Here is a 23,974-nt window from a genome sequence, read left to right as displayed (position 1 = left end):
CAACTGCAGACCTCCTTTTGCCCTACCCTGCATCATCCTACAGCTCACTGAGCTTTTTAGTCTCCTGGGGTTCTCGTGCTCACCTGTCCTGAACGGCCAGGGGCTGGCCCTACTCCCTACCTGCCCAAGAACTGGAGGGGACACCAGGGAACACGGGGCCTCAGGATCACTGCGTCTCACCACCACACAAGGCCTGGCTGTGGTACGAGCAGGCAACTGAGGCCGCCTGAAGCCGTGCAAACCAGCCATCCTCCATTTGGGTCAGCATGGGTCTCAGACACATCACTGTCCCCAGCATCACATGGACAATGCTGGCTAAATTACCTTTGCTAAAGAAAACAAGCGACTCTGAAGTTATCTCTATCACCCTCATCCTCCTGAGGGAGGGAAGGGGGTCTTGGAAGGGCACCAGAGATTGCACACGAAAATGCCAGGCACCGAGGTTGCACATCGCTGGGGAGCTCAAGGTCGAGAAGTGCTGCCTGGCGTACCCAGTAAATCTCTGCACTGTCCAGAGCTGCCCCTGCAGCTGCCCCTGCAGCTCTGGACAGTGCTGGCGGCTCTGCTGGGACCAGGTGCACTGCGCTGCGGCGCTGTGAGACGCAGCACGGCCAGTGGTGCACACCCCTCCTCGCCCATAGGGGTCCTGTCTCACACTGAGCATCCTCTCCACTGCCTCCAGACAGCCAGCACGGCATCTGGAAGCCAAGGACAGCACACTCATCAGCCCCCCAGTGGGTAGCTCCTGTGCTAACGTCCCTCCAAACCCACCAGACTCTCCAGCCCTGATTTCCCTTTGCCGCATGTTTCCAACCTTAATTCCTTCTTGGAAAAAAAGTGAATTATAAATAAAAATTTACGTTGCAGGTGGAGATGAAAAGTAAATGACGCCGAACGGGCAACCTGTGATTCTTGTGCAGTTGCTGGGAGACGAGGAGGAAGGATGGATTCTTAAAACACTTTTATTGCCTACATAAAAGTAGCAGTCGTGATTACGTTCAGTAAGGGAAAGCATTTTTCCCAGAGGGAAGTTTCCACTGCGAGTTCAACGTTTCCTCGAAGGACAGGATGGGAAACTTACATCACAGTGAACACAGAAAACCTCACAGGACTCCAGAGAAAATTCCCCAGCATCATATTCAAAATTTAATCCATGAAAATAAGATCATTTGAATTCAAGACTCTTCAGCGATTTGCCCAGGAGAGAGAACTGGATTTGTAATTAGGCTGAGGCAAATGGTTTCCCTGAAATAACTGGAGATGCACCTGCTTATCTCCGAACAGCTACTCGTGTTTCCTGAAACTGAGGAGCTGGCGAGCTCTGAGAATCTGGGACAAGGCCACACAGGCGAAGCCTCCGCGAGCGGCAAGGGCCCTGATGGGTTCTGGGCAGGTGATGGCGAGGCTGAGGAGGCCAGGTGGCCAGAGGAGTGCAGCGTGGGGCTGCTGTCAGTCCAGGAGACGGCACAGAGAAATGGCCGGTGGAGGTGGCACTGGGGTGGGGCCTCTGAGGTGACACCAGGCTTGGGTTTTATTCTCATCAAAGCTCTCGGTGACTCCTCGTAGCCATGCCCCCGGGGAGGCTGTGAGCACACGAGCTGCTCATCCTCACAGGTCAATGGCATACCCAGGCCCCAGAGTGTCCATTCTGAGCCCCCAAGTCCACGCACACTGAACCAAACCGGTTTAGAGTAGCCAGAAGGGAAATGAGTGGTTTACCCCCCAAGAAGCATCGCCTGGAAATCTGGCTCCCACTTCAACTCAGAGCAAACTAGGGCATGAAGGTCACAGCAGCCACGAGAGTGCCCTGGGCGTCACATGCCCGGCCAGCTTCAGTGGGTGGCGACCAACAGGCTGGGGTGCTCAGTTGTCCCTGGCGCACAGCAGTGCGCCACAGTGGTAGCCACCAAACCACTAACCTTCACCATTTGCTATGCTTGAAATGCCCCTCCGGGCATTTCCATCATTACAAGACGACTATAAACTCTGGAGGGGAGCGCTGGCACCCGGAAACTGAACACACAGCGGTGCAGTGTGGATGAATGCGATCTGGGGCGGGGCTGCCGTGTCTGCTCCCTGTCCTCACTGAGGCCGGGGTGGGATGGTGCACAGGCAGGCCCAGCCTGTCCGCCCCAGGGTGTTCGGGGAAGCCGTCACCTCCCTCAGTCCCACAGACAGAAGATGCAGAAAGAGCCATCCTGGGGAGCGGGGGCTCAGCACCGGGCAGGAGGCAGATAAGGCACAATGCTGAGAACGACTGTTGGTCAGGAAAGCCCTCCCGGCCCTGGGCTCACGCAAGGACACAGACCATGCCCAGGCAGCAGACACGCCATGCCTTCTCCAGTGTCGCAGTTCTTCGCGTTCATTCCCTCACCCCAGCCCTACACTGACGAATGTGCAGGCCTGGTCCCAGCACTCACTCCAGGGTGGGGAGGGCGGGGCAGGCCAGGGCAGGGCTACAACGGCTCCCCAGTCGGGCGAGATGCTCCAACCTCACTCTGCAGCCCCACAGGCCAGGCGCCCATAGGCCCCCTCTCAAGGGAGGCCAGCAAGGGCACTTTCGGGGTGCAGGCGGGAGAAGCGGCCGCAGGCCCAGATGGGGAAGACATTCCTGTAGCTCGTGTAGCTGATGGTACAGGACTTGTTGAAGACCCCGGGGATGTTCTCCTGAAAGGACACAGGGACTTCAACTCAAAGGCTTCAGCAGACAGCCAAGGGGCTCCCTGAAGTGACTCCCCAGGTGGAGGGCTGGCTGCCTCATGCGGAGTGGGCAAGGCAGAGCCTCCAAGCAGCACCCCCAGCTCTCGGCGCCCTCCACCTGCAGCACCCTCTGGCCTGGTCGCCAGCTCTACACGGGCCTGTTGACCCCAGACTCATCCAGGGGAGGGGAGTTTGCTTCACGTGACCTCATGACCCCAGGCCAGCAGGGATTGGGCATGAGGGGCCATCAGGCAGAGCCCGAGGGCCATCCACTGCCTCCCAGCACCTGCCAGCACCAGCAGCCCTGCCCCGCCAGCCTCTGCTTCATTTGCAAAAAGCAAGATTCTCGAGGACCATCACAGATCTGCTTTCAACAAAGGCCACTCGAGAGCGGTGTCTCTGAATCTCAAATCTCCAAAGCTAAACCGTGCCGTGAGCATCCTGTGAGGGACACGGGGACAGGAGGGGACATGAAATCGAAAGCAGCACCGAGCCCCCCACAGCATACCTGGGGCCAGTCCCCATTGGGGAGCTGTTTTCTGAGCAGACACCTGATTCCTCTCTCCAGGGCCTCTACATCAGGATGCCTGCGAGAAGAGAAGGCAGTGAACCTACCATCACCAGTCTGTGGATGAGACCGCCACTGGCTGCAGACAAAGCCCAGCCCTCGCCCTCTGCAGCCCAGCACAGGACGCAGACGTGGGAAACCTAACCCAACACACACGAGGTATCGGCACCACTAGGGCCAGTCAGCACGCCTCAGGCCGTCGCTGCCCAGCTCCACCCGGGAAAGTGGAGGATGCAGCGAGTGTGGAGCTGAACAGGCCAGGCGGGCACCCCCCTGAATGAGGGGGGTGATGAGGGGCCCCGCCCGCACCAGACCCACTGCCCTGGCCCCTGCCCCAAGGTGCTGCTCTCCTACGCCCCCCAGAGAGGAGGACGCCAAGCCTGGTGCCCAGCCTGCCCACTGATGCTCAGGGCCCTCTGAGGGCCACAGAGGCCATGTGTGCTAGCCTCAATCACCCTTGCAGGTTCGGGACCGAGCTCAGCTGTGTGAAGCAGACAAGGGGCTGACCCCTGTCCCCGAGGTCCCCGCACGCTAGGCCCCTGCTGCTCACACTAGCCTGGCCTAGCTTGTAGGAGGTTTTAGGAAGATTCCTCAAATGGCCCCAAACCCAGCAAGGCAGCTCAGACTGGGCTACTGTGCACATCCACGTGTACATGTGCGTGCATGTTGTGTGTGCATCTTCATGTGTGTACATGTTTACATGTCTGCACACCTGTGTGTGCACCTGCCTGCACGCACACACAGCCGAGCACTGCTATGGACACAGGCAGGACCACAGAGCACAGCTGGAGATGGTTCACACCTCGCACTGTTTCCCTGGGGCCTCTCGTGTCCCTTGTCACGTCACTGTGGTGGTGAGCCTCTCTGCAGATGCATTCAGATGGTTCAGGTGGACCTACAGCTCTGCCTCGAAAACCCTGCAACCTTACCTCCTCCCACCCCTGCACGCAGAGCTCAGCCGCCCACACTCCGCCCAAGTCGCCAGGTTCAGTGTCCTGCCTGCGCCCGCCCCCACCTGACGGCCATCAGCCCCATCAGGGCCCAGCACGTGTTGTGGATCTGGGACTGGGCGCTCTGCACATAACGCCGCTGCTCGCAGGACTCGAAGTCCTCCCCCCAGCCTCCGTCCGCCATCTGCCGGGACAGCAGGAAGTTGCAGGCCCTGGAGACCTCTGCACAGGCCGTCCTGCAGAGACAGCAGACACCAGACCCCGTCACACAGTGGAGGGCCCAGGCCCCTGGGTTCTCACCCTGGCCGGTCTCTTTAAGACCAGGGGGAGGGGCGCTACTCTTGAGGCACCTCCGCCCCATGGATAAAGTGAAAGCCTTCGTGGCTGCAGGCGGCCTCCCTGCCATGACCACCCCGTGAACACCCGCCCAGCCAGGCAGAAGTGGGTGAGGCCACCGCACACAGCTCAGACTGAGCCCTTCCCTCAACCCAATCCAGTGTGTGTCCTGGACTCCAGCCCCTCTCCTATTTCAACCAGGTAGAAACACCCCCCAAATCAAACATTGAACGAAGATACCCTCCCCTTCGAACAAAGCATCACGCTGAGAAGACCCCATCCCACCAGGGGGCAAATGTCCACACTTACCCATCTCGGTAAATCTGTCCCATGCAGGCAAAAGCTTCCAGCCCAAACCAGGTGCCGTAGGTGAAGCAAACCCCCCAGGAGCTGGAGGGAGACACAGGGAAACAGAGCCTCAGCCGCCTAGGCCAAGGTCACAGTGGGTGTGAGAGGACGGGAACACCCTCCAGCACGGGGAGGCTGTGGTTATGTTCAAGAAAAATACCCACATGGCCTTCACAAGCCAGACCAGCAGCAGAGCTTACGGCCAGTGAGACCGACCTGCCCACGGCCCTCAGAGCACGGGTCCGTCTGCTGGAACTGCAACATGAGAACTAACCAAATCGAGGGGGAGGACGTGAATGCTCAGCCCAACAAACAAGGCCCGGCCCATGGAGCATGCCCAACGCGCTTGCCAAACACCACCAGGGTGAAGGGCCGGCATGCACCAAGGACAAGGTCCACCGGAAATCTCTGGCTGGCGGCTTCCCGCGCGAGTCCTCCGGAGCACAGGGACACTTTGAGTGCAGCCGCGTCAGTCCCGCACACCTCACTCACCCTTCCCAGGAGCCATCATCCCTCTGCTTCCGCCGGCAGAACTCCAGGCCCTGATCCAGGGTCTCCCTGCAACACAGGAGGGCGGCCCAACGAACGTTCCAGCAAAACAGCGACTTACCCATTTCCACCCATTCTACCACCTCAAAAAGAATGAGTGTGGTCTCCCTTTTAAAAATGCGTAAAAGTGAACAAACAGCTGAAAGAGGAGACACAGTTCAGAGGAGGAGCCACTACAGGACACAGGAAGGAGCTCCACGAAGGAAAGCAAACACTCGGGAGGAACCAGCCTAGGACGCAGCTGCCACAGGCTCGACGGCCCCGAAGACAGTGTCAGGGAATGCGCGGGCTTGAGAAAATCACACGAGATGAAACTTTCAAAATAAAAAATCAGGGAGAAAACAAAAGATTTAGAGGGCAGCGAAGCTCCAGCGCAAGTCCAACGGGCAATTCTGAAGAAAAGCCGGCTCTCTGAACAGGCCGAGAGGAGGCCCGAGCACAGACCGCGGTGCCCGTGACCCTCTCCTCCGGGGCTCACCCCACGTCACCCATTCTGGCGTGGGCAGCCCCCGAGACCGATGTCTAACCGACAGATTCCTGCAGAGGGCTGGGACGTCACTCCGGTGACCGCGTCACGTGGCACCCTGGCCGCCCTCTTGCCAGCAGAGTCCCTCTCCCTCGATTCTCCCCCTGCCGGCTGGCACAAAGCCACGCCGAGGCCCGCGGGTCCAGAGTGAAGGGTGGCCTCCAGGCAACGGTCAGAAAAAAACGGGTCCTGAGGTTGACGCTGCGCAAGAAATGGACACCTGCCGACGAACACACGAGCTCGCAGCAGGTCTCCACCGCCAATGCTCGGACAAGACGGCGGTCAGCCGGGGATGCACCCCAGCCCAGCCCAGGCCCCGGCCCAGGAGCTCAGAGGCGACCGCCGCACGTTGGTTTAAGCCCAGTCTGCCATGATGCTGTTCCTCGGCAACAGGAAACACACACATACAGGTGAAGGCACAAGTAGACATGAGTGACGGGAAGAAATGACTACAGGTGGAGTGGAAATCAAAGTTAAGATAAAATAAGAAAAGTTTAGGCAATGCATTTGAAATGTAGGTAAAGTGTACAAATTACTAGGAAAATTAACTCATCAAAATGGCCCCAGGAAGAAACAGAGATCCCGAATAGCCCTGTAACTACTGGAGATAGGAGCCTAAAATGTGACCGTTTCCCAGAAGAAGAACTCCAGGCCTGGACGTTTGGTAAGTGAATTCTGCTGGGTTACCACGAACGAGCATCCCGATCCCACACAAACCCTTTCAGGGATGAAGAAAGAAGCAAACACTCCCTAGTCCATCGTGGGGACCCAGCACAGGCCTTTCAAGACCAGACGGGGAAGGGGAGGCACGTGCCCCTGTGGCTGTGACACTCTTCCTGGACGTCCTCGGTGCCCAGAACAGGTGTTCCCAGCGGGACAGTCCACCGTGACCACGGACGGCCCGCGGAGACCCACGGCAAACAGGCGGGCACAGTGCGGCACCCGCACTCGGCAGACATGCTGACTAACAAGCACGGTGTGAACCACTACTCTGCCGGCCCAGCCTCCCGAGCACAGGGCTGAGTCCCCGCCGTGGGTCCTGGGGTGCAGGAGCGCGGCGACTGCAGAGCCCGGGGAGGAGCTTCCGGTGACGTGTGCTCCCTGCGGTCACGCTCGGCCCACTTCAGGACAGTCCTTCGGGCACCACCCCGAGGGTCTGCACACTGCTCTGCACTGCAGGTGTCAGACTTCAGCGGGGAAGGCTGGGAAGCTACCGTTCCTTTGGACACAGGTGGAGCTGGGGGCGTGGGTCATCTTTCACACTAAGGTGATGTGCAACAGAACTTGCCCCCGTGTGGTAACTGTGCTCCCTGGAGTGCCGGGACACGCATCTGGTGCACTTCAGGGTAGACGACCAGGCTTAGGGCGCTGGAAACCCCTCCCAGGTCTACATGAGCTTCACCCCAGGGCCCTCATCAGAGGACAACGGCTCTCAGTGTCACGCGGGCAGTGTCTGAGCTCTCTGCCGAGCTGGCAGCACCCATGGCCGGGTGGACGGGCCGCCCTCACCTGATTTCCCGCGGCCTGTGCTCCGGGAACTGCTTGTGGAAGTACTTGAGCGCCTGCATCACGGCCGAGGTGCACTCCACGTACATGTAGTCAATCATGATGTCCCCTGAGAAAGCGAAGGAGCGTGAGCTTCACCTCGGCAGTTCAGGCCAAATGGCGAAGAACCCAGCACCTAGTGTGTGGGGCCTGCATGGCACAGCAAGAGCCTGACCGTCCCCTGGAGGAAACGAGTAAGGTGTCACTAGTGACCACAGCCACCAGGTGGCAGGTGGTACCTACACAGGGGACCTGATGACTGAGTGACCTGGAGGCCCATCTGCTGTGGGACAGTCGGGCCAGCAGCAGAGTACAGGAGGGTGAAGGAGGGGGGTGCACAGCACAGAGCTGCACCCCACCCTGAAACCCCCCACTGGGCCGGGCTCACAGTGAAGAGGAGGGGTACAGGGCACGCAGAGGCGGCCCAGGGTGAAGAACCAGCGCTTACAGACCACAACCGTGACGACGCTCAGCACGATGACCCAGGGAGACGGTCCCCACTGACACCTCCCCCGCGAGGAGTGCTCAGGAGGCGGGGCAGTCTCCATGGAGGACAGAGCAGGAGACAGTCCAGGCCAGGGCCAGAGCCGGTGTGACCCCCAAGGCAGAACCGCCGCTTTCCCTTCACAGTAGGGGCACCACAGCTACCCTCGGAGGTCAAGGAGCATGAAACACTCTGGGGCTTGGGAGGCTCCTTAGAGCAGCGGCCCCCAACCTTTTTGGCACCAGGGATTGGTCTTGTGGGAGACAATTTTTCCACGGATCGGGGGGGGGGTGGATGGTTTCAGGATGATTCAAGCCCCTACATTCAAGCTCACTTCCTGCTGTGCGGCCTGGTTCCTAAGAGGCCTAGACGGAACCAGTCTGCAGCCCGGAGGTTGGGGACGCCCCTGCCTTAAAGGATCCACCATCATCTGCCAGCACCTTTGTGGGCACTGCCCCCGGCCCGGGGATAGACCTCAGGGCTATGCTCAGCAAATCTGCCTTGGGGGCTGGCAAGGCCAGGTTGTGCCCACACGCCAGAAGGCTGGCCACTCACCGAATATCTCTGAGGGGTTCAGCAGCTCCAGCAGGTAACCCCCACGCTTGGTCTCATAGGTGGCAAAGCCCCCCTCAGGGTTTCTCATGTTCAGCAACTAAAACCAAAGACAGCACACCTTGACAGCTGAGCACGGGGGTGCCCAAGTCCGCGTGGGGCTAAGCACCCCAGGGACAGGGCTAAGCACCAATGGGCCAGTGGGCAGGGGTGGGCAGCAGGGAGATAGTTTTCACATCACACCAAGACCCTCAGGTGCCCTGGCAGCAGGCTACACCCTTTATCAGTCAGCAGCACCATTAAGTAACCATCTGGGAACACACCCCAACACGTGCATGCATTCGTAAGTCACATACGTGACCTCCGCTGAAGACATGCACTGAAATGGAGGTGCTAAAAAGGCTTCCCCTCTTTCATCAGGCACACAGTTAGACTCCCAGTCCTCTGGAAGGAGGCGCCTGGGAACCGCCAGGTCTACGGGCCTCCACAACCAGAGAGAAAATGGGGCTGCAGCAGCCACCCAGGCCCAGCCTCAGCCTGCCCTCAGTGGCCGGGCCCAGGACACTGGCTCGCACACCATGAGGGAAGTGCAAGACTCAGTACCAACCCGGCCAGGGCCTCCTGCCGGCCCAGACCTGCCCCTCTGGCTCACGCTTGGCCCTGAGTGTTGGCTGACACAGGCCTCGTGGGAACGACAGGGGGGCACAGTTCATCTGCAACACGAGCCAGACCCGAGAGACCCCTGCATGCACGGCACCTTCAGGGCCTGGGGACCAGAGCCCCATGCCCAGCAGCCTCACCACAGCAACGGCGTCGAAGAGCCGCTCTGGCGGGATGTGCGTGGTGACAAAAGGACACTTTTCCTGTACGAGAAGGACAGACTTCAGGCCCTCAGCTGTGCAGTCAGCGACGATCCAGCCACAGTCCAGGGTACTGAAGGGAAAGCCGCCCTGTGGAAGGCACCGAGGCTGTGGCGGGGGGGCAGGTGGGGGCAGAAGGCCACGCCCACACCCTGTCTTCGGAGCACCCAAGGCCACTGCGCCCTCCACAGCCCCAAGCCACACACGTGTACGAGCACCTACAGGCCTCAGGCTTCCAGCACAGGAACCCCACTGGACTGCAGCCTCTGCCCATCAGCCGTCGGAGCCCCCCACAGGACGGGCACGAAACACAGCCACAGGCACCCTCCTGGCCCCTGCAAGGACGCAGCCACGGCCATGCCCACCCTCTCACACACACGCTGAAGAAACTACCTGTCCACTCTCTGCCCTCTGCCTGTCCCTCCAGTTCACGTCCCGACAGCTGACTTCACGTCCAACTGCGTCTGACCGGGAGCGTTGCGGGACACAGATGTGCGCGGGGCACAGATGTGCGCGCGGCACTGGGGGAGGCCCCCCGGGGCTCAGCCACCTCAGTCACGCCCAGTGACTCAGTCAGGGTATCTCGGGAGCATCCCTAGGGCCCACACATGCCCCCATAAGAGGACAGAGCCCCAGGACGCCGAGAGGGGAGCCCTCTGCGAAGGCCGGGCCCAGCCGACAGGCAGCCTCCCCCAGGGCTTGGGCTGGCGGGCGCCACCACGGTACCTTGTTCATCTGGCGGTAGTACTTCTGGTAGTCAGGGTGGGTTGTCTGGAACCTGGGCGGCGTCCGAAGGACATGTGTGCAAAGCACAGGAGGGAACACGTCACTGCCACACCGGATACCGGGGCAGGACCAGCACAGCAGGACAGGCGGGGTCCAGGGCTGCGGCCTCTCAGCCACTGGTGCCTGAGGGAGCCCTGAAGACACCACCCCCTTGGCCCACCACCCATGGCCCCACCCGCTCCTGAGAAGCACCACCGGGCACCCCTTGCGCTAGAGAGGGCAGGGTAAGAGGGGTGCCTCTGCCCATGGGAAGCCCCTCACAGCCCCTAGGGTTCACCTGTGAGACCCGCAGGAACTCATGTGCCTTCTGCAAGCAGGATGAAAACTCGGGCCTGTGGTGTGCACCTGCCTGGAAGAGAGAAGATGCTGAGCCGCTGGCTGCAGGAACTGGGGGGGCAGGGGGGAGGGGTTGGTCTCGGGATGGTCCTGGTGACGTCTTGCCACCCCTAGGGGAACCGGCAGCAAACACACCTGGGTTCTTGGCTGTCTGCCGACAAGTCAGAAAGACATGATGGAGAAACAGAGTGGGCAGGAGGGGCAACACAGCCGCCCACCCACACCCACAGGGTCCTGACCTGTCCAAGGAAGTCCCCGTGTGGCCCAGACCCCTCCTCAGGGCTCCCCAGGATTCCGTGACCTCATTCCGCCAGAACAAAAACCCCCATTTCTCTCTAGCACGTGCTCAGCGGCTCTTTCCAAAGTGTCCAAGGGGAGCAGTTTGCATTTGAGAAGAGTCTGGAACGGCCCCCACTGCCCTGCCTGCCGGGACAGAGCCCCTCCAGCCTCCCTGCTCCAAAGCCTGCGAGCCAGCCCACTGCCCCGAGCGGCCGGGCAACACCCAGCCTCAGCTGGGCCATCGCCAGAGGCCTCGGAGCCCAGAAGAGCGAAGAGTCAGGGTCAGCAGGTGTCCGTGCTGGCCACAGGGACGGGTGACAGGAAGGTCGGCAGGAGGCTGAGGGACAGACAGACATGGCCACGTACCTCCAGCAGAGCCTGGATGGCGAACGAGGTGTCCCAGACCTGCGAGCCGTTGGTGCCCTGCACACAGAGGGTGAGCTATTAGAGCAGCCAGCGCGGCAGCATCCTTCCGCCCGCACCTGAAAGGAGGCAGGAAGGGGCCCGGCGCCTCCTGACCCCCTGGGCTCTGTGCGCCCCTCACAGCTCACACAGGCCTGGTACTGCAGGGAGCCCCACCTGCCTTCACCGGCCACCAGCCAGGCCAGGACTGTGTCAGGGCACTTCGGGATTCGGACGGCCACCACCTGCCCATGGCCTCTACGCACCCCGCGACAGCCTCTGGTCCCACTCACAGTAATGCCCAGAAACACCCCCACTTCTGAGGTGGGGGGGGCCTGGCCGAAGCCTCAGCTGGGCTGGGAAGGCCTCCTTCAAACCCACCCAGGGAGCCCGGTTCACTGGTCAGCGCTCGGGTCCCACCAGAACAGCAACGACCGCACCCCAGGGAGACAGCGCGGGCCTGGGACAGACACGCAGATAACAGGGGTGGGAGTGTGGACGCCTCGGCCCAGACCAACAGGCGGCCGGACGGGGCAGCCGGCCATCTCAGCCCAGAGGGACGTGTGGGGGAAACGCGCACCGCCAGGACAGCCATGGGCCGGGAGAAACCCCAACCAACTACATCAGGCTCAGCATCCAGCTGTCAGTGTGCAGAGAACACGGGGCCCAGGGGAGGCAGTAAGTCGGATCTAGACAGTGGACCCTTTACAGGCAAGTTGCCAGGGAGGAAGGCACTGAGGACACAGCTGGCCAAAAGTGACCTCGAGGATCAGCCCCTGGGCTCCAATCCTGCTGCTGCCAACACACCCATCGCAGACACACTGAGGCATCCCTGACTCCGCGGTGGCAGCGGCACGGGGCTTTCCTGGAGACGAGGACGCCCTCGTGCGCTGAGGTGCTGCAGGGACGCACACGGGGGCTTGCCACCCTCCCCCACTTGGCATGGTTTAAAAAGCCTTTTACAAGAGATTGGCAGCGGAGGAGTCAGGAGCTGGGAGAGGGGCTCAGGGTGTGCCTGGTGAAGGCACCGAGGTGAGTCTGCGCTGGGGGTGCTGACCCCATGTTCTGTCCCAAAGGCCCAGTGACCTAGGTGCCCCGAGGACCCTGCTGGACCCTCCACAATCGCATGATGAGCCAGGCGGGTGTGGCACACGGGGTCCCTGCAGCCAGAGGTCAGCCCGGGCAGCCTGTAATGTGCACCCCACCCCAGGGTCACAAACAGAAAACACCCTGGGGTGGGGGCAGTGATGGTGCCAGATTACCTACAACATCCAAACCAGTGGGATGCACACAGAAAAGGGCCCAGGGGAGTGCATCTCAGTGCTGGGGGAGGAGGCCATGAGCCCTCAGAAGCAGGGACGGCTAGGCAGGCTGGGGGGTGGAGGGCAGGGCTCCCTCCTGAGGCCTGAATTCTGGTGGGACGGTGTGTGGGCTCTGAGGTCACTGCGTCCTCCTGACTTGCAGTCCTGAACTACTCCGACTCCCACATGGTGGCTGCAGACCCTCCGTGCTCCCACAACCCTTGGGAGCTCTTATCCTCACCGTTCCCACAATCCTATGGGGCTCTGGATCTCAAGGTTCCCACAGCCCTGGGAGGCTCTGACCGTCAGCGCTGCCACAACCCTAGGGCTTTAGGCTCCTGTGCAGCGGCCCAGCCCAGGAGGCGCCCCACGTCCCCTCGGAGACGGGACACAGGGCCTACGGCTGGCTCACCACACTGCCAGGCCTTGTAAGGGGTGACTTTTCAATCGCAACAAACCCGCAGGCAGGAATGGTGGCAAAGGAAGCCAGCAGCCAGCCCTGCAGCCCTCACCTGCATCTTCAGGCCGTCGAGGCCCATCCTGTGAAGGGGAGAAGGTGAAGAGCTGGGTGTCAGGTGGCACCCAGAGCCCCCACAGCACAGGGGACCCCCCAGCCGTGTGCAGGGGCAGCAGGAAGCCCCCTCCCGGGTACAGTCCATAAATGACCAGCTCTCCTCATCACCAAAGTCTTCCTGACACTGACCGGTAGCTGCCCTGTCCACCCACAGGCTTCCCGGTTCTGCCTTCCAGAAACACCCAGAGTTTGTGCTGCGGAGTGGACTCCTCCACTCTGTCGACCCTCCGTGGCTTCCATCGACCCCGACGCTACTGGTTCCAGTGTCATGCAGACACTGTGGCACCCCCACCGGGACATGAGATGGAGATACCGACACGCCGGCCGCTGCGGCACTAGGGCCCACGAACATGCGCACTGGGCCCTCGGCCATGTCAGTCGGAGACCAAGCGTGACACCAATCAACTGGGCCCTGCCCGCCACACTCACCAGAGGTAATCGGGGATCCTGGAGACGTGCTCCTGGAAAACGCTGGAGTCCGGCCCGTCCACGTGCCAGCGCACGAGCATGTTGATGGTTTTCGAGATCTGCAGGAGGAGGGCCCATCAGAGCTCTGCTCCAGACCTGCTAGGCACGGGGACATAGCCCGACCCCTCTAAACCTCGTTTCTGCTCTGACCCACGTTTCCCAGTGTGCGCTGCTCCCGGGCCCTGAGACAGACACCGCCGCTGTTGGGTCCCAGAAAACCAGGTCTCCAGGGAAAGTGGGAAGGGGCTGAGGGTGTGCGCAGAGCAGGGAGGGCAACCTGTAAGAGGTGTGAGCCCAGCCAGCCCGCCAGCAAGCAGAACCACCATGCAGGTGCCAGAGCGGGTTTGCGGGGTCCGAGGGGCACAGGGGAGACGCGGAGACCAGGCCTGTGCAGAGGCTGCGTGCTCAGAGCCGCAAGTCCTGGAGGCCAGACCGTCCACTGAGGGGTCCCCTAAGTCAGGACCCAACCACAGCCGACGTCCCTCTGCAGCCGACGTGCTTAACGCGATGCTAAGTCAGACCCTGAGAGCCACATGCTGCTTGCTAGAGGAGCACCACTGAGTGGCCTGTGGGGTGTCATCATTTTCGATCATTTGGGGTCTCATGAGGCCCAGAAAATGCCTGGGGGCAGGGGCAGGAGTGGGGCTGGGTGTACCCCAAGAACCCACGGTCATGGCCCACCCAGGGGCTCAAACCACTCTGCCTCCTGCACACATAACCCACGGCCATGAGCTGGCCTCCCCGACCCTGCACTGGCTGCTGTGCACCTAGCCGCACTGCCTGGAGGTGTGTCCACACCTATCCCCAAGATGCAAAGCCAGGTGAGGAGCCCAGAGGCTCAGCGACTTCCAGATCATGAAGCTTGGAAGAATCCAGAAATGGAACCCAAGCACCCCTGGCGCCCTGAACCCCATAAGCGAAAGGCGGATGGGTGTTATTAGGGGTGGGGCAGGCCAGAAAGACCCTGAGAGGTGGCCTCACTAGGTGCTGGGGTTGGGAGGGGGGCCGAGTACATTGATGGGGCAGAATGAGGTCCTGTGGGATCGGAGGGCCACCCTCGAAGACACCCCTACTCCCAGTTCCCCAGAGACTGGCCTCTGGGCCTTCCACTCTAGGTCCTTGCCCATGCCAGGGCTGCAGTCAGATGCCCACCCAAGGCCGACACCCAGCGGGCAGGGGTCACTGACCGGGCCAATGCTGATGCACTTGGTGAAGCGGTCGTCGGCCGCGACATGCTCATACAGCTTCTGGATGGCCCACTGCCGCAGGCTGGTGCTGTGGTGGCGTTCGTACAGGTTGAGGATCGCTGCAGGGATGAGGGCGTCAGCGAGCACAGAGCATGCAGGAGCCTGGCCTCAGCCCAGCCAGGCCCGGGGCAGCACCAGGGCCCCCCCCCCCCCGCCCCGCCGCCTGCGCGGCTTCACCATTTTTCCTCCTGTCTCCCCATACCCCTCACCCCAACACCTTGCCTGCCCCTGCACACCCTGACACACTGCCCTGCTGGGTTGGGACAGTCCCCATGCGTGGGAATCTAGCTACTCCTCAGCATGGACGGGGCAGGGACCCAGCACCACCCAGGGCCCAGCAGAGGGAACATGGCCCCTTCTGCACTCTGCAGCCTATGCTGGCCTCCAGCGGGTCCCACAGGGAGGTGGGCCCGGACTGGGCCTGGTGGGGAACTGCCTTCCCTGCCCCACAGAAGGGATGGCTGCACCCTCCAAGGCTCTCAGCTCCAAGTTTTCTTGTCTAGGGAGCCCAAGCCCCAGGCTCATTCCAAGGGCAAGGACAGGGCAGGTCTGCTGGACACGAGGCAGGCGTAGCAGGCCCATCACCACATAACCCGAACGACAGGAGAGGACAAACCCATCATCCCCTCAGGTGTCAGCTGACCCCAGGGAGGCCTGACCAGCCCCGGGGGAGCACCCACCGTACACCACGTGCAGCAGCCAGCTGTGCGGCGTGTAGAGGTCGTCCGGGGCCACGTTGTTCCTCTGTGCCGGCCAGTGGATGCTGGCATAGTCCTCCACATAGAGCTCCTGGGGGCAGCAGTGCCTCAGCCCCCGGCTGCCCACAGCTGTCTCCTCCCTCTGTCTTACCAGGGCACACCCTGATGAACACCCCACACCCCGACCCCACCTCAGGGCGTGCTTCCCAGTGACGGGTGCCTGCACCCCATGCCACCCCAAGTCCCTCTGGGCAGTCACTGAGGGGACAGGAGCAGAGGCCTCACCCTAACCTCGGGGGCTCAGCTCTGCAGGCCCATGGGAGCCGCACTGGAGGGTGGCCCAGGCCAGGTGCTCACCTGGCGCAGGCTCTGGACCAGCGGGTCCTCCTCGGCGCTCAGCCGCGTGGCGTAGCAGTAGCTCATGGGCAGGTAGACCTGCCGGGTGTGGCACCAGAGTGTGGAGGGATGTGCAGGCACCCAGTCAGGAAACAGCCTGGGGAGATGGCGCATCAGCAGGAGCCCCGGCCCCACCATCGCCACCGCCACAGCCCCAGGCCTCCCGAGCACGGACTCGGTGAACGAACGTCCTGGCCCCAGTTAGCAAGGCCAGAGCTGCACAGCCACGCTCACCCCCCAGGGGCCCGGGGCACAGGCCACGCCTGGACCCCCCGGATGCACCCTAAAGCCAGGACGCTCAGCTCCTGACACCCGGGACAGTCTGTGGTTTCTCTGTTGTACACAAACAGCGTAACAGGGAACCTGAAGAGTGACAAATGGGCAAGGGGTCTGTGGGGCAGCTCCGGACTCACTTTTCTGGAAGCAGAAAACTATTCCAAAATAGAAAGTTCATTTAAAGTGATTAGGCCCGAGCCTTTGGTTGCGACCTCCATCACGTGTCTTCTAATGTCAGCATGGCCAGGCCAGCTTCTACAGGTGGCAGGGGGAGCCCTGTTCTCCCCGCCCTCCCCTTCACGCCCCTCCCCGTGCTCACCCATGGGGCCTGGGCAGGAGCAGAGCTGAGTGCACCCTCCCGGCTCCCAGCCCTGAGGGTCGAGCAGGCGCCCCCTGCCCCGCCGAGCCACTTCCTTCACTCTCTTGGGTGTTCCTCCACTCACTTCAAAGGGTATTTTTTCACACTTTAGCTTCAGGGTCTCTGGTCCTCCACCCTGCATACCCACCCTTTACTCTCTAAACCACACCCCTCCAAAAAGTCCAGCAGACCAACAGCGACTGCCAGGGCCCACCTCGTGGGGGGCACAAACAACACGGTTCCCGGACAGCAGCCTCGGACGCCCGCACCCGCCTGGGGCCGGCATGGCGCCCTCCACGGCGCCCTCCCCAGCCTGCCCCTCACACATGGGGAGATTCAGTCAAGCTGGCAAGGCGGCCGGCAAGAAATGTTGGAAGGGCCCCGGGACGCCTCCCTGTCTCTTCCAGGGTGGCTGGCCTTGGGTAGCAGCACCTAGCCCTGCCCACAAAGGAAGCTCCGCCCCTCCTTCCACTTCACCTGCCCCTATCCCTCTGCCACGGCCACCCCACCTCGTGGCTGTGGAGGCTGGGCCCTCGGACCCGGCCCCTCGTCAGGACCCTGCTGTCATCTCCCCAGTGGCCTCTTTACCTCGCACCCTTCCTCCACCAAAGCCACCTAACATGAGGGCCCCTCAAGCTCCCTGCTGCTCCCTGGGGGCCCCCACCCTGCTGAGAGTGAGGGGGCTGGAGGGGTTCTTCGGGTCTCACCTCCTACAGGCACAGTGGGGTACTGCTATGCATGTGACTGTTTTCTGAGGAGATGCCCCAGCTTTCATTAGATATTCACAAAATGTTAGAAGACACTGACAGTGTTAGACAAGAAGGAACTAGTGTCAATTTTGCTGAGTACGTAAACAATAAGGTGGTTCAGAAGAAAATTCTAGCCCTGGGTGGCATAGCTCAGTGGATTGAGCACGGGCCGCAAACCAAAGTGTTGCAGGTTTGATTCCCAGTCAGGGCACATGCCTGGGTTGCAGGCCATGACCCCCAGCAACCGCACATTGATGTTTCTCTCTCTCTCTCTTTCTCCCTCCCTTCCCTCTCTAAAAATGAATAAATAAAATCTTTTAAAAAATAAATTAAAAATGTGAAAAAAAAACACAAAAAACTGAAAGATATTTTTTAAAAAAAAGAAAGAAAATTCTTATCTTTAGACACACACTGAAGTGTTTGCAGGTAAGTCTGATGTCTGGGATTAACTTTAACATCCACCATCAAGAGAGACAAGACAACAGATAAAACAGCACAGCGCTGGGCTGGCGAGGGGTGCTGGGCTCCTACTGCCTCTCCACTTGTGCAGATGCGCGCAACATCCGTAGTAACAGGATGCAATCACGCTCCCCTAGGCAACAGAGCCAGAGCTTCCCTCTTCCAGGCCAGGGCTCTGCACCAGCCCTGCACGGTGACCTGTCTGCCACGTGGCCCAACCCAGGGCACCTCCCTCCCTAGGGACCCAGGGCCCTGTCGTTGCTCTCAGCAAGGCAGCCGCGTCCCCGCAGAGGCAAGCGTACCACATCTCCGGGAACAGGGTGTTGAGACCTTCCCAGCTGTAAACGTTCAGGATGGCCAGCCAGAACTTCCCCCAGGAGGGAATGGCCACAGCTCCGCCTGGGGAGAGAACAGGCCCACGTCATCTCCCTCCAACTGGACCCTCAGGAGTCGCACGGGCCCTTCCTGCATGAACTAAAGGCAAAGCTTGCTAAAAATCCTCCAAGCCCCGCGAGGAGCAGGCTCCAGGGACAGCTGCTCAGGACTACCCAGCACCACAGCCACAAGGCGGGCGGGACCAGCAAAACGAGTGTGCCCAGCCCTAGGAGAGGTGTTCACAGCCCTGCCTTCAGGAAGGACACACGCAGGCAGCTACCTGGGAAGGTGAGGGGCCGATGCACACAGCAGCCCCTGCCACATGGGCCTGGAGAGGGTGATGAGGGGCAGTGAGCACTCACACGCGGCCTTCTCTGCTCACCGCCACTCCTAGCTGCCCCGGCCTGTGCGCCCCCACTCAGCAAGCAGGCTGGGACTCCAACCTGGCCATCAGTGACACTCTAGCCCAAGCTGGAGCCACCCCAGCAACACAGGTCCCGGGCACAGGAACACCACCCTGGCTGTGCTTCCCAAGGAGGCCAAAGCCCAGGAAGCCACGAGGGAAGGGAGCATTCCCTCCCCAGGCACGGAACCCAAAAGCAGCCAGTGGGGCCAGAAGCTAACGAGGAACTCACTGCAAGAACGGCACGTGAAAAGGGTGCAGGACGCTGTTAGAATGCTCACAGGAGGCTTAATCTAGCCGGGCAAGTGAGGAAGGGCTCCCAGAGAAGAAATGTGCAAGGAGCCTGGGGAGGGGTGAGGAGCCCCCACGGAAGGCGGGGAAGGTGGGCTGCAGGATCCCAGGTAGAGGAAGCAGCACGCAGAGCCGAGGTGCAAAGGTACTTCTCGAGGGGCTGGCCGGAGCCCCTGTGTGTGAGCACCCGAGCAGGGGGACAGGGGGACAGAGGAACAGCCACGAGAGGCAGGCGGGTGAGACCTGCCAGGCTCTGCAGAGCAGCAGGGGAGCTCTCAGGGCCGAGGGCACCATGGAGCCCCCCAGGGCTGAAGTAACAGCCTCCAGAGCACACAGGCCCCCAGGGAGAGGTGGCCCCTGCCAGAAGGCCCACCCAGTGCATAGGAGGGTACATGCTCATCTTAATTTGCTTCTTAAAAAAAGTATGGTTAAGACTACTTGACTGCTTTGATAAATTCCCTGTTCACGTATTTTGCCCAGTGTTTCAGGTGAAGGTGCATCTTCCTATTTCTCATCTGCAAGAACTAGTTAAACCGAGGCAACCAAGACCCTTTACTGAGCACAGGCTGTGCAGGCCATACATACCTTTCTTGTGAAGTACGTTCCGTGCTCGTACCAGGTCAGGGTCGTCGGGCCCAACACCCAGGATTCTCATGGACACATAGCTGAGCGCAGTCCCAAACACTGTGGACTTGTCCTCGATGTGCCTGCAGCAGCAGGAGACAGAGGGACAGAAGGACATCTCTTACGACTTGTCAGAAATGAAGCAATGCTTCCCGCTGAATCTCCTCAGAAAACCAGGCACACTGACACAGCCTACGCTGACATAAAACATGACCACACAAGAAACAGCCAGAACAGCCACCTCCCCGGCAACTACGCAGTTCCAAAACTGGCCCCGCAGAACCTGCCCGATTCCTCTGCTTCCTCTCCCACGCCCCAGTCAGCATGACCCGCCCGACGAAGGCCCATTCGTCGCTATGGCACACAGAACACACGCAGGGCGACGGGTCAGGGCGTGCTCGCACCCCGTGTGGCCGTAAGGCCCTGGTGAGATCCCGACATCTGTCCTGGAGTGCTGGGACCTACGGGCCAGAGCCAGGACCTCCAATTCGAGAGACCCCCACCCCTGTCGAGGAGGCGAGCAGAGGCTGCGCTGTCCCCCTAGGGTCCTGCAATGGAGGCCAGTGATGTGGATTTGGCCCGACCAGAGCCCACAACCAGGGTGGGCGGGCAGCTGACCACCTTGGGGAGGGCCCTGACCCAAGAGCACGCCCCGCCACAGGAAGGCAGGCTGAGACCAGGGAGAGCTGACCAGCCCAGGCGCACCTGTTGCGACCCCAGAGTCAGAACCACTGCCTTCTGCCTTAATGACGGTGGCCAGAAGGTTTTCACTTGGCATGAGGGTCTCAAGCCTTGCAGCCAGTGGTGAAACCAATTTATAACACGAGCTATGACACTGAACTCTTCCCCCACCCACCCCAGGTCCACAGTCAGTCACCCCACCCCTCGACGAGTGCATGTGCTACACAAAAACATCTGTGCACATGCATGCACGCGTGGGCAGTGAGAGCGCCGGGCAGACTCACAGGCCCCAGCCGCCATCCGGGAGCTGCACCGACCGCAAGTACCGCACCATCTCTTCTCTGTATCCGGGCTGCAAAGGGATGCGTGCCACGTGGCAAGTGATCAGGAGGCCTGTGTGGCGGAAAAGATGTCCATCAGTAGGAGCAGGCACTCAGCACCGCTAAGCCTGGCCCCTTTCCTCCCGAGGATCTCTCCAACAGGGAGCTTTCTCAACATTGTCCTTCCCATAGAAACAAGCCTAGAAAGGCCGCCCCTCCTGGCACCATCAGGGACTCTGGGGACAGGACCCAGGTGCAGCAGCAACTGCACGCATGACACTCCCCACACAGGGTGTGCGGAGCTCATCCAGCCACTCCAGGACCCACACCTGATGGGATACCCCGGGTGGAGTAACATTTACTTCCTAATATGTTTCTGTTGTACAAGTTATTTACTAGCATATGTCACTTTGCAAGTGGGGGGAACAGACAACAAAAAACAGCTACAAAGAACCTTCCCTTCCCTGCCTGGCCCTGCTGAGCGTGGTGCTCATGCGCTGCTCCCCCGCACACTCCCGTATCAACTCTGTCAACCACATGCCTGTGACACCCCACACGAGGGTCTCAGGGCGAGCCCGGCCACGGTGTGCCACGGAACAATGCCTGACTCGGACTCAGAGGCATCAAAGCCCTGGCAACCACAGTGGCCACAGACATGGCCTAGAAGGACAGCTAGATGCTGAGACGCCTCAGAGGCTCACAGAAAGCAAGCCCACCTCCTTTCAGAATAGTCATGACACTGTCAAGACAGAAAACACACACACAGGCAGGAAGCAGAGCCAGTGTCTTCCCCTATTGCACAGGGAAGGAAACTGAGGCACAGCCAGAAGGAGACTAACCAGTGGGGATGGGGATGGGGCTGGAGCTCAGGGGGCTGGACCCCAGAATCAGTGCTCCCCACAGTGATGAACATATGTTCAAACCAGATCCTCCTCACCCCATGTCACAGGTGAGGCAGCCAAGGCACCTGAAGTCGTATCACTCTGCCCGGGGTCAAAGCCGACCCTGGGAAGAGTCTCAACAGGCTCCAGGCAGGTGGGAAGAAAGAAAGAGCCCTTGACTTGATAGGCCCATGAGCCCCTGGACAGAAAGATACAAATCTGTACACTCCAGGAGTCAACGGAGCTTGGGAGCAAAGTGGAGATGCGAGCTCAAGGGGCTGCAGTGCTCTTCCCACCAGGAAAAAGGGTCCTCTGCATACATTTACAGAAGGCGATCTCCCATACTACAAGACGGAGTATTTCTTTAGAGAAACATTCACAGGATGCAATAGTCTTGTCTGGCCAAACCCAACAGCAATCCTCCTAACTTATAGCTCCCCTGGCTAAGCTCCTCAGCCACCCCCTCAAGATAAGTTCACGTGCCAGAGCTGCCCACAGAGGACTCAAACTACCCCGCCCTCCTCCTGCACCTTTGCATAGGCTCAGCCTTCCACCTGGAGGGTCCCACTGCACTGTACTGGAACCCAAGAGCCACCCCTCCCCCACCTACCCCAAGACACCACTTGCTTTCCTTGTCTGAACACTGGGCTGGCCGTGCCTTCACTCCCATCTTCCAGGATCAACACTAGAATAAGCAGGGTACAGGGTAACCCTCCCCAGCCTTTTCCACGTGAGCTCCTGGGTGTTCACCTGCTCTCTCATTCACACCACAGACATACACCAAGGGCTTGAATGAGGTTAGGCCAGTACCCCAATAATGCCCCAGGGTGCCCTCACCCACAGGCCAGGACAGCACCCTCCTACCTGGCAGAAGAAAGAGTGGGCCGCCATAATCACCCGCCCAGTGTCCGTCTTCCGCCTGCAGCGCCACGTAAAATGTTATCCCATTCAGAGCCCCCTCGTGGGCTGTGTGGGCTTTGGGCAAGTCTTTGAAGTAACTCCTCTGCAAAGGAGAAACGAGATGAGACCTGAGGGGAGTCTGTGGCCAGGCTAAAGGAGCCTTCATCACTGACAGCCCAAGCCAACATAATGAATCTGAACTACTGTAAAAGTTTTAGCTGTTTCAACAAAAAACCTGAAGCTCTTTGATGATGGTATTGCCATCTCAGCAAAGTAAAAGGACAGTTCCACATTCTCATGGTTTTGCTTTCCAGTCATATTTTTTAATTTCTTCACTTCTCCAAGACATCCTAAATAAATAAACCAAATGCCCAGGAGGGTGGGGTGGGGCCCCGAGGTCCACCCAGACCTGGGACATCTCACAGGAAGGGGCCCAGGGATCACACAGTGACAGGCAGCAACTGGAGGCCAGGGCTTGACCAGGAGGTCCCATTTAGACTGCATACGCTTCGACTAGCTGAATTTCTTACATGAAATTCATTGGATCAAAAATATTTTTTTCTGAGTAAAAAAAAATCAGAGCAGATCCTTACTTCTAATCTACTGAGAGAGGAATTGAAGCAAAGGGGTCCATGCTACTCACGCCCTGTCTTCAACTCAAGTGATTGCTGTAAGAACCAGCTTTAGTGACATGGGGCCCAGGCTCCACATTACACACCCCTTCTTGTTTAACAGGGGAAAAATACCGTCCACAGGGTATTTTTGGGAACGCTCTCTGTTGCTTCTTGGCGCTAAGGAAAAGGGACAGGAGCAGGAGTCCCCGACACTGTGTGAGGGGCAGACTGGAGCACCTACAGTGTCCAATCCCAAGGAGTGAGCTTCCAGCGCAGTCTGCTCCCGGCCGGGGTTGTCCTCTTCTTGAAAATACGTCCACACCTGCCTGCCCCTCTCATTGCTGAGACGCCAGCGGCTGAGGTCGGTGGCGGGCTCTGTCTTATACGGCCCCCCTCTACGACGCAGACACCTGGAAACGATTGTGAGTGGGCATCCTGCCTCTTCTTTAGGGCAGAGCCCAGAGGTCTCCTTCCAACAACCCACAGGCAGGCCGTCATCCTCCCCTCCCAGAATGCAAACATTCTTAGTGCTACTTCTACCTCTAGATGCAGGACCTGCATCCCAACCGGATCCCCTCAACCCTGCCCCCGCCAAGCGGTCCCCAGCTGCGGGACCTCGGCTGGAAGCCCCCTTCCCGCCGTGACCCAATCTCAGAGCCCCGACGATGCTCTCCCTTCTTGGGGGGGGGGGGTCCGGAGCGCGAGGACTCACGTGCCCTCAGTCATGACTGCTGCTGGATCTCCGCCACCTGCGCGCAGAGCCCGGCACAGCCACCCGCCAGTCCCCGCAGGCTTAGAGGGAGCGTTACTCTGCCGACCCCGGTGTGTGGTGGGAAGATGTCCGAGCAGCCAATCGGAACGCCGTGAAGGTGGGCCCCAAGGCCCGCCTAGCCGTCGCAGTGGTGGAACGCGAGACGCCCCACCGCGCTGGAGGCGGGGCCTGGGCTAGGAGGGTGTGGCATGAGAGACAGGGCGGGACCTGGGCCGTGATCTGGGGCCTACCTAGACAGAGTGGGCGGGGTTAGGGTGGGCTCTAGGGGCGGGCCCGGGGCTAAGGTTGAGCGAAGCCGACCCCTTGCGGATTAAGCAGGGTCTTACCTAGGGGCGAAGCCCGGCCCCTAGAGGTGAGAGCCTGGCA

At 60.3% G+C, this 23,974-nt stretch overlaps 1 protein-coding gene across 1 annotated transcript; it reads right to left on the bottom strand.

The window, feature by feature from the left end:
- Positions 1-944: 944 nt before the first annotated feature.
- On the bottom strand, positions 945-23,683 carry LSS (lanosterol synthase). The gene is given in 23 exon segments (XM_045852513.1): positions 945-2,667; positions 3,209-3,287; positions 4,284-4,454; positions 4,864-4,944; positions 5,395-5,460; positions 7,487-7,592; positions 8,562-8,658; positions 9,359-9,508; positions 10,145-10,180; positions 10,182-10,196; positions 10,482-10,553; positions 11,186-11,242; positions 13,035-13,062; positions 13,526-13,623; positions 14,752-14,870; positions 15,492-15,600; positions 15,867-16,002; positions 18,050-18,146; positions 19,402-19,523; positions 20,406-20,514; positions 22,187-22,325; positions 23,078-23,246; positions 23,549-23,683. Coding segments are annotated over 23 exon segments (2,202 nt in total). The 5' UTR covers positions 23,563-23,683; the 3' UTR covers positions 945-2,535.
- Between the last annotated feature and the right edge of the window lie 291 nt (positions 23,684-23,974).

This window comes from Phyllostomus hastatus, unplaced genomic scaffold, assembly GCF_019186645.2.
Source record: "Phyllostomus hastatus isolate PE091 unplaced genomic scaffold, TTU_PhHast_1.1 phas_contig_948, whole genome shotgun sequence".
NCBI lineage: Eukaryota > Metazoa > Chordata > Mammalia > Chiroptera > Phyllostomidae > Phyllostomus > Phyllostomus hastatus.
Note: the sequence above shows the minus strand (reverse complement) of the source record. Positions and strands in the feature narration are given on the sequence as shown.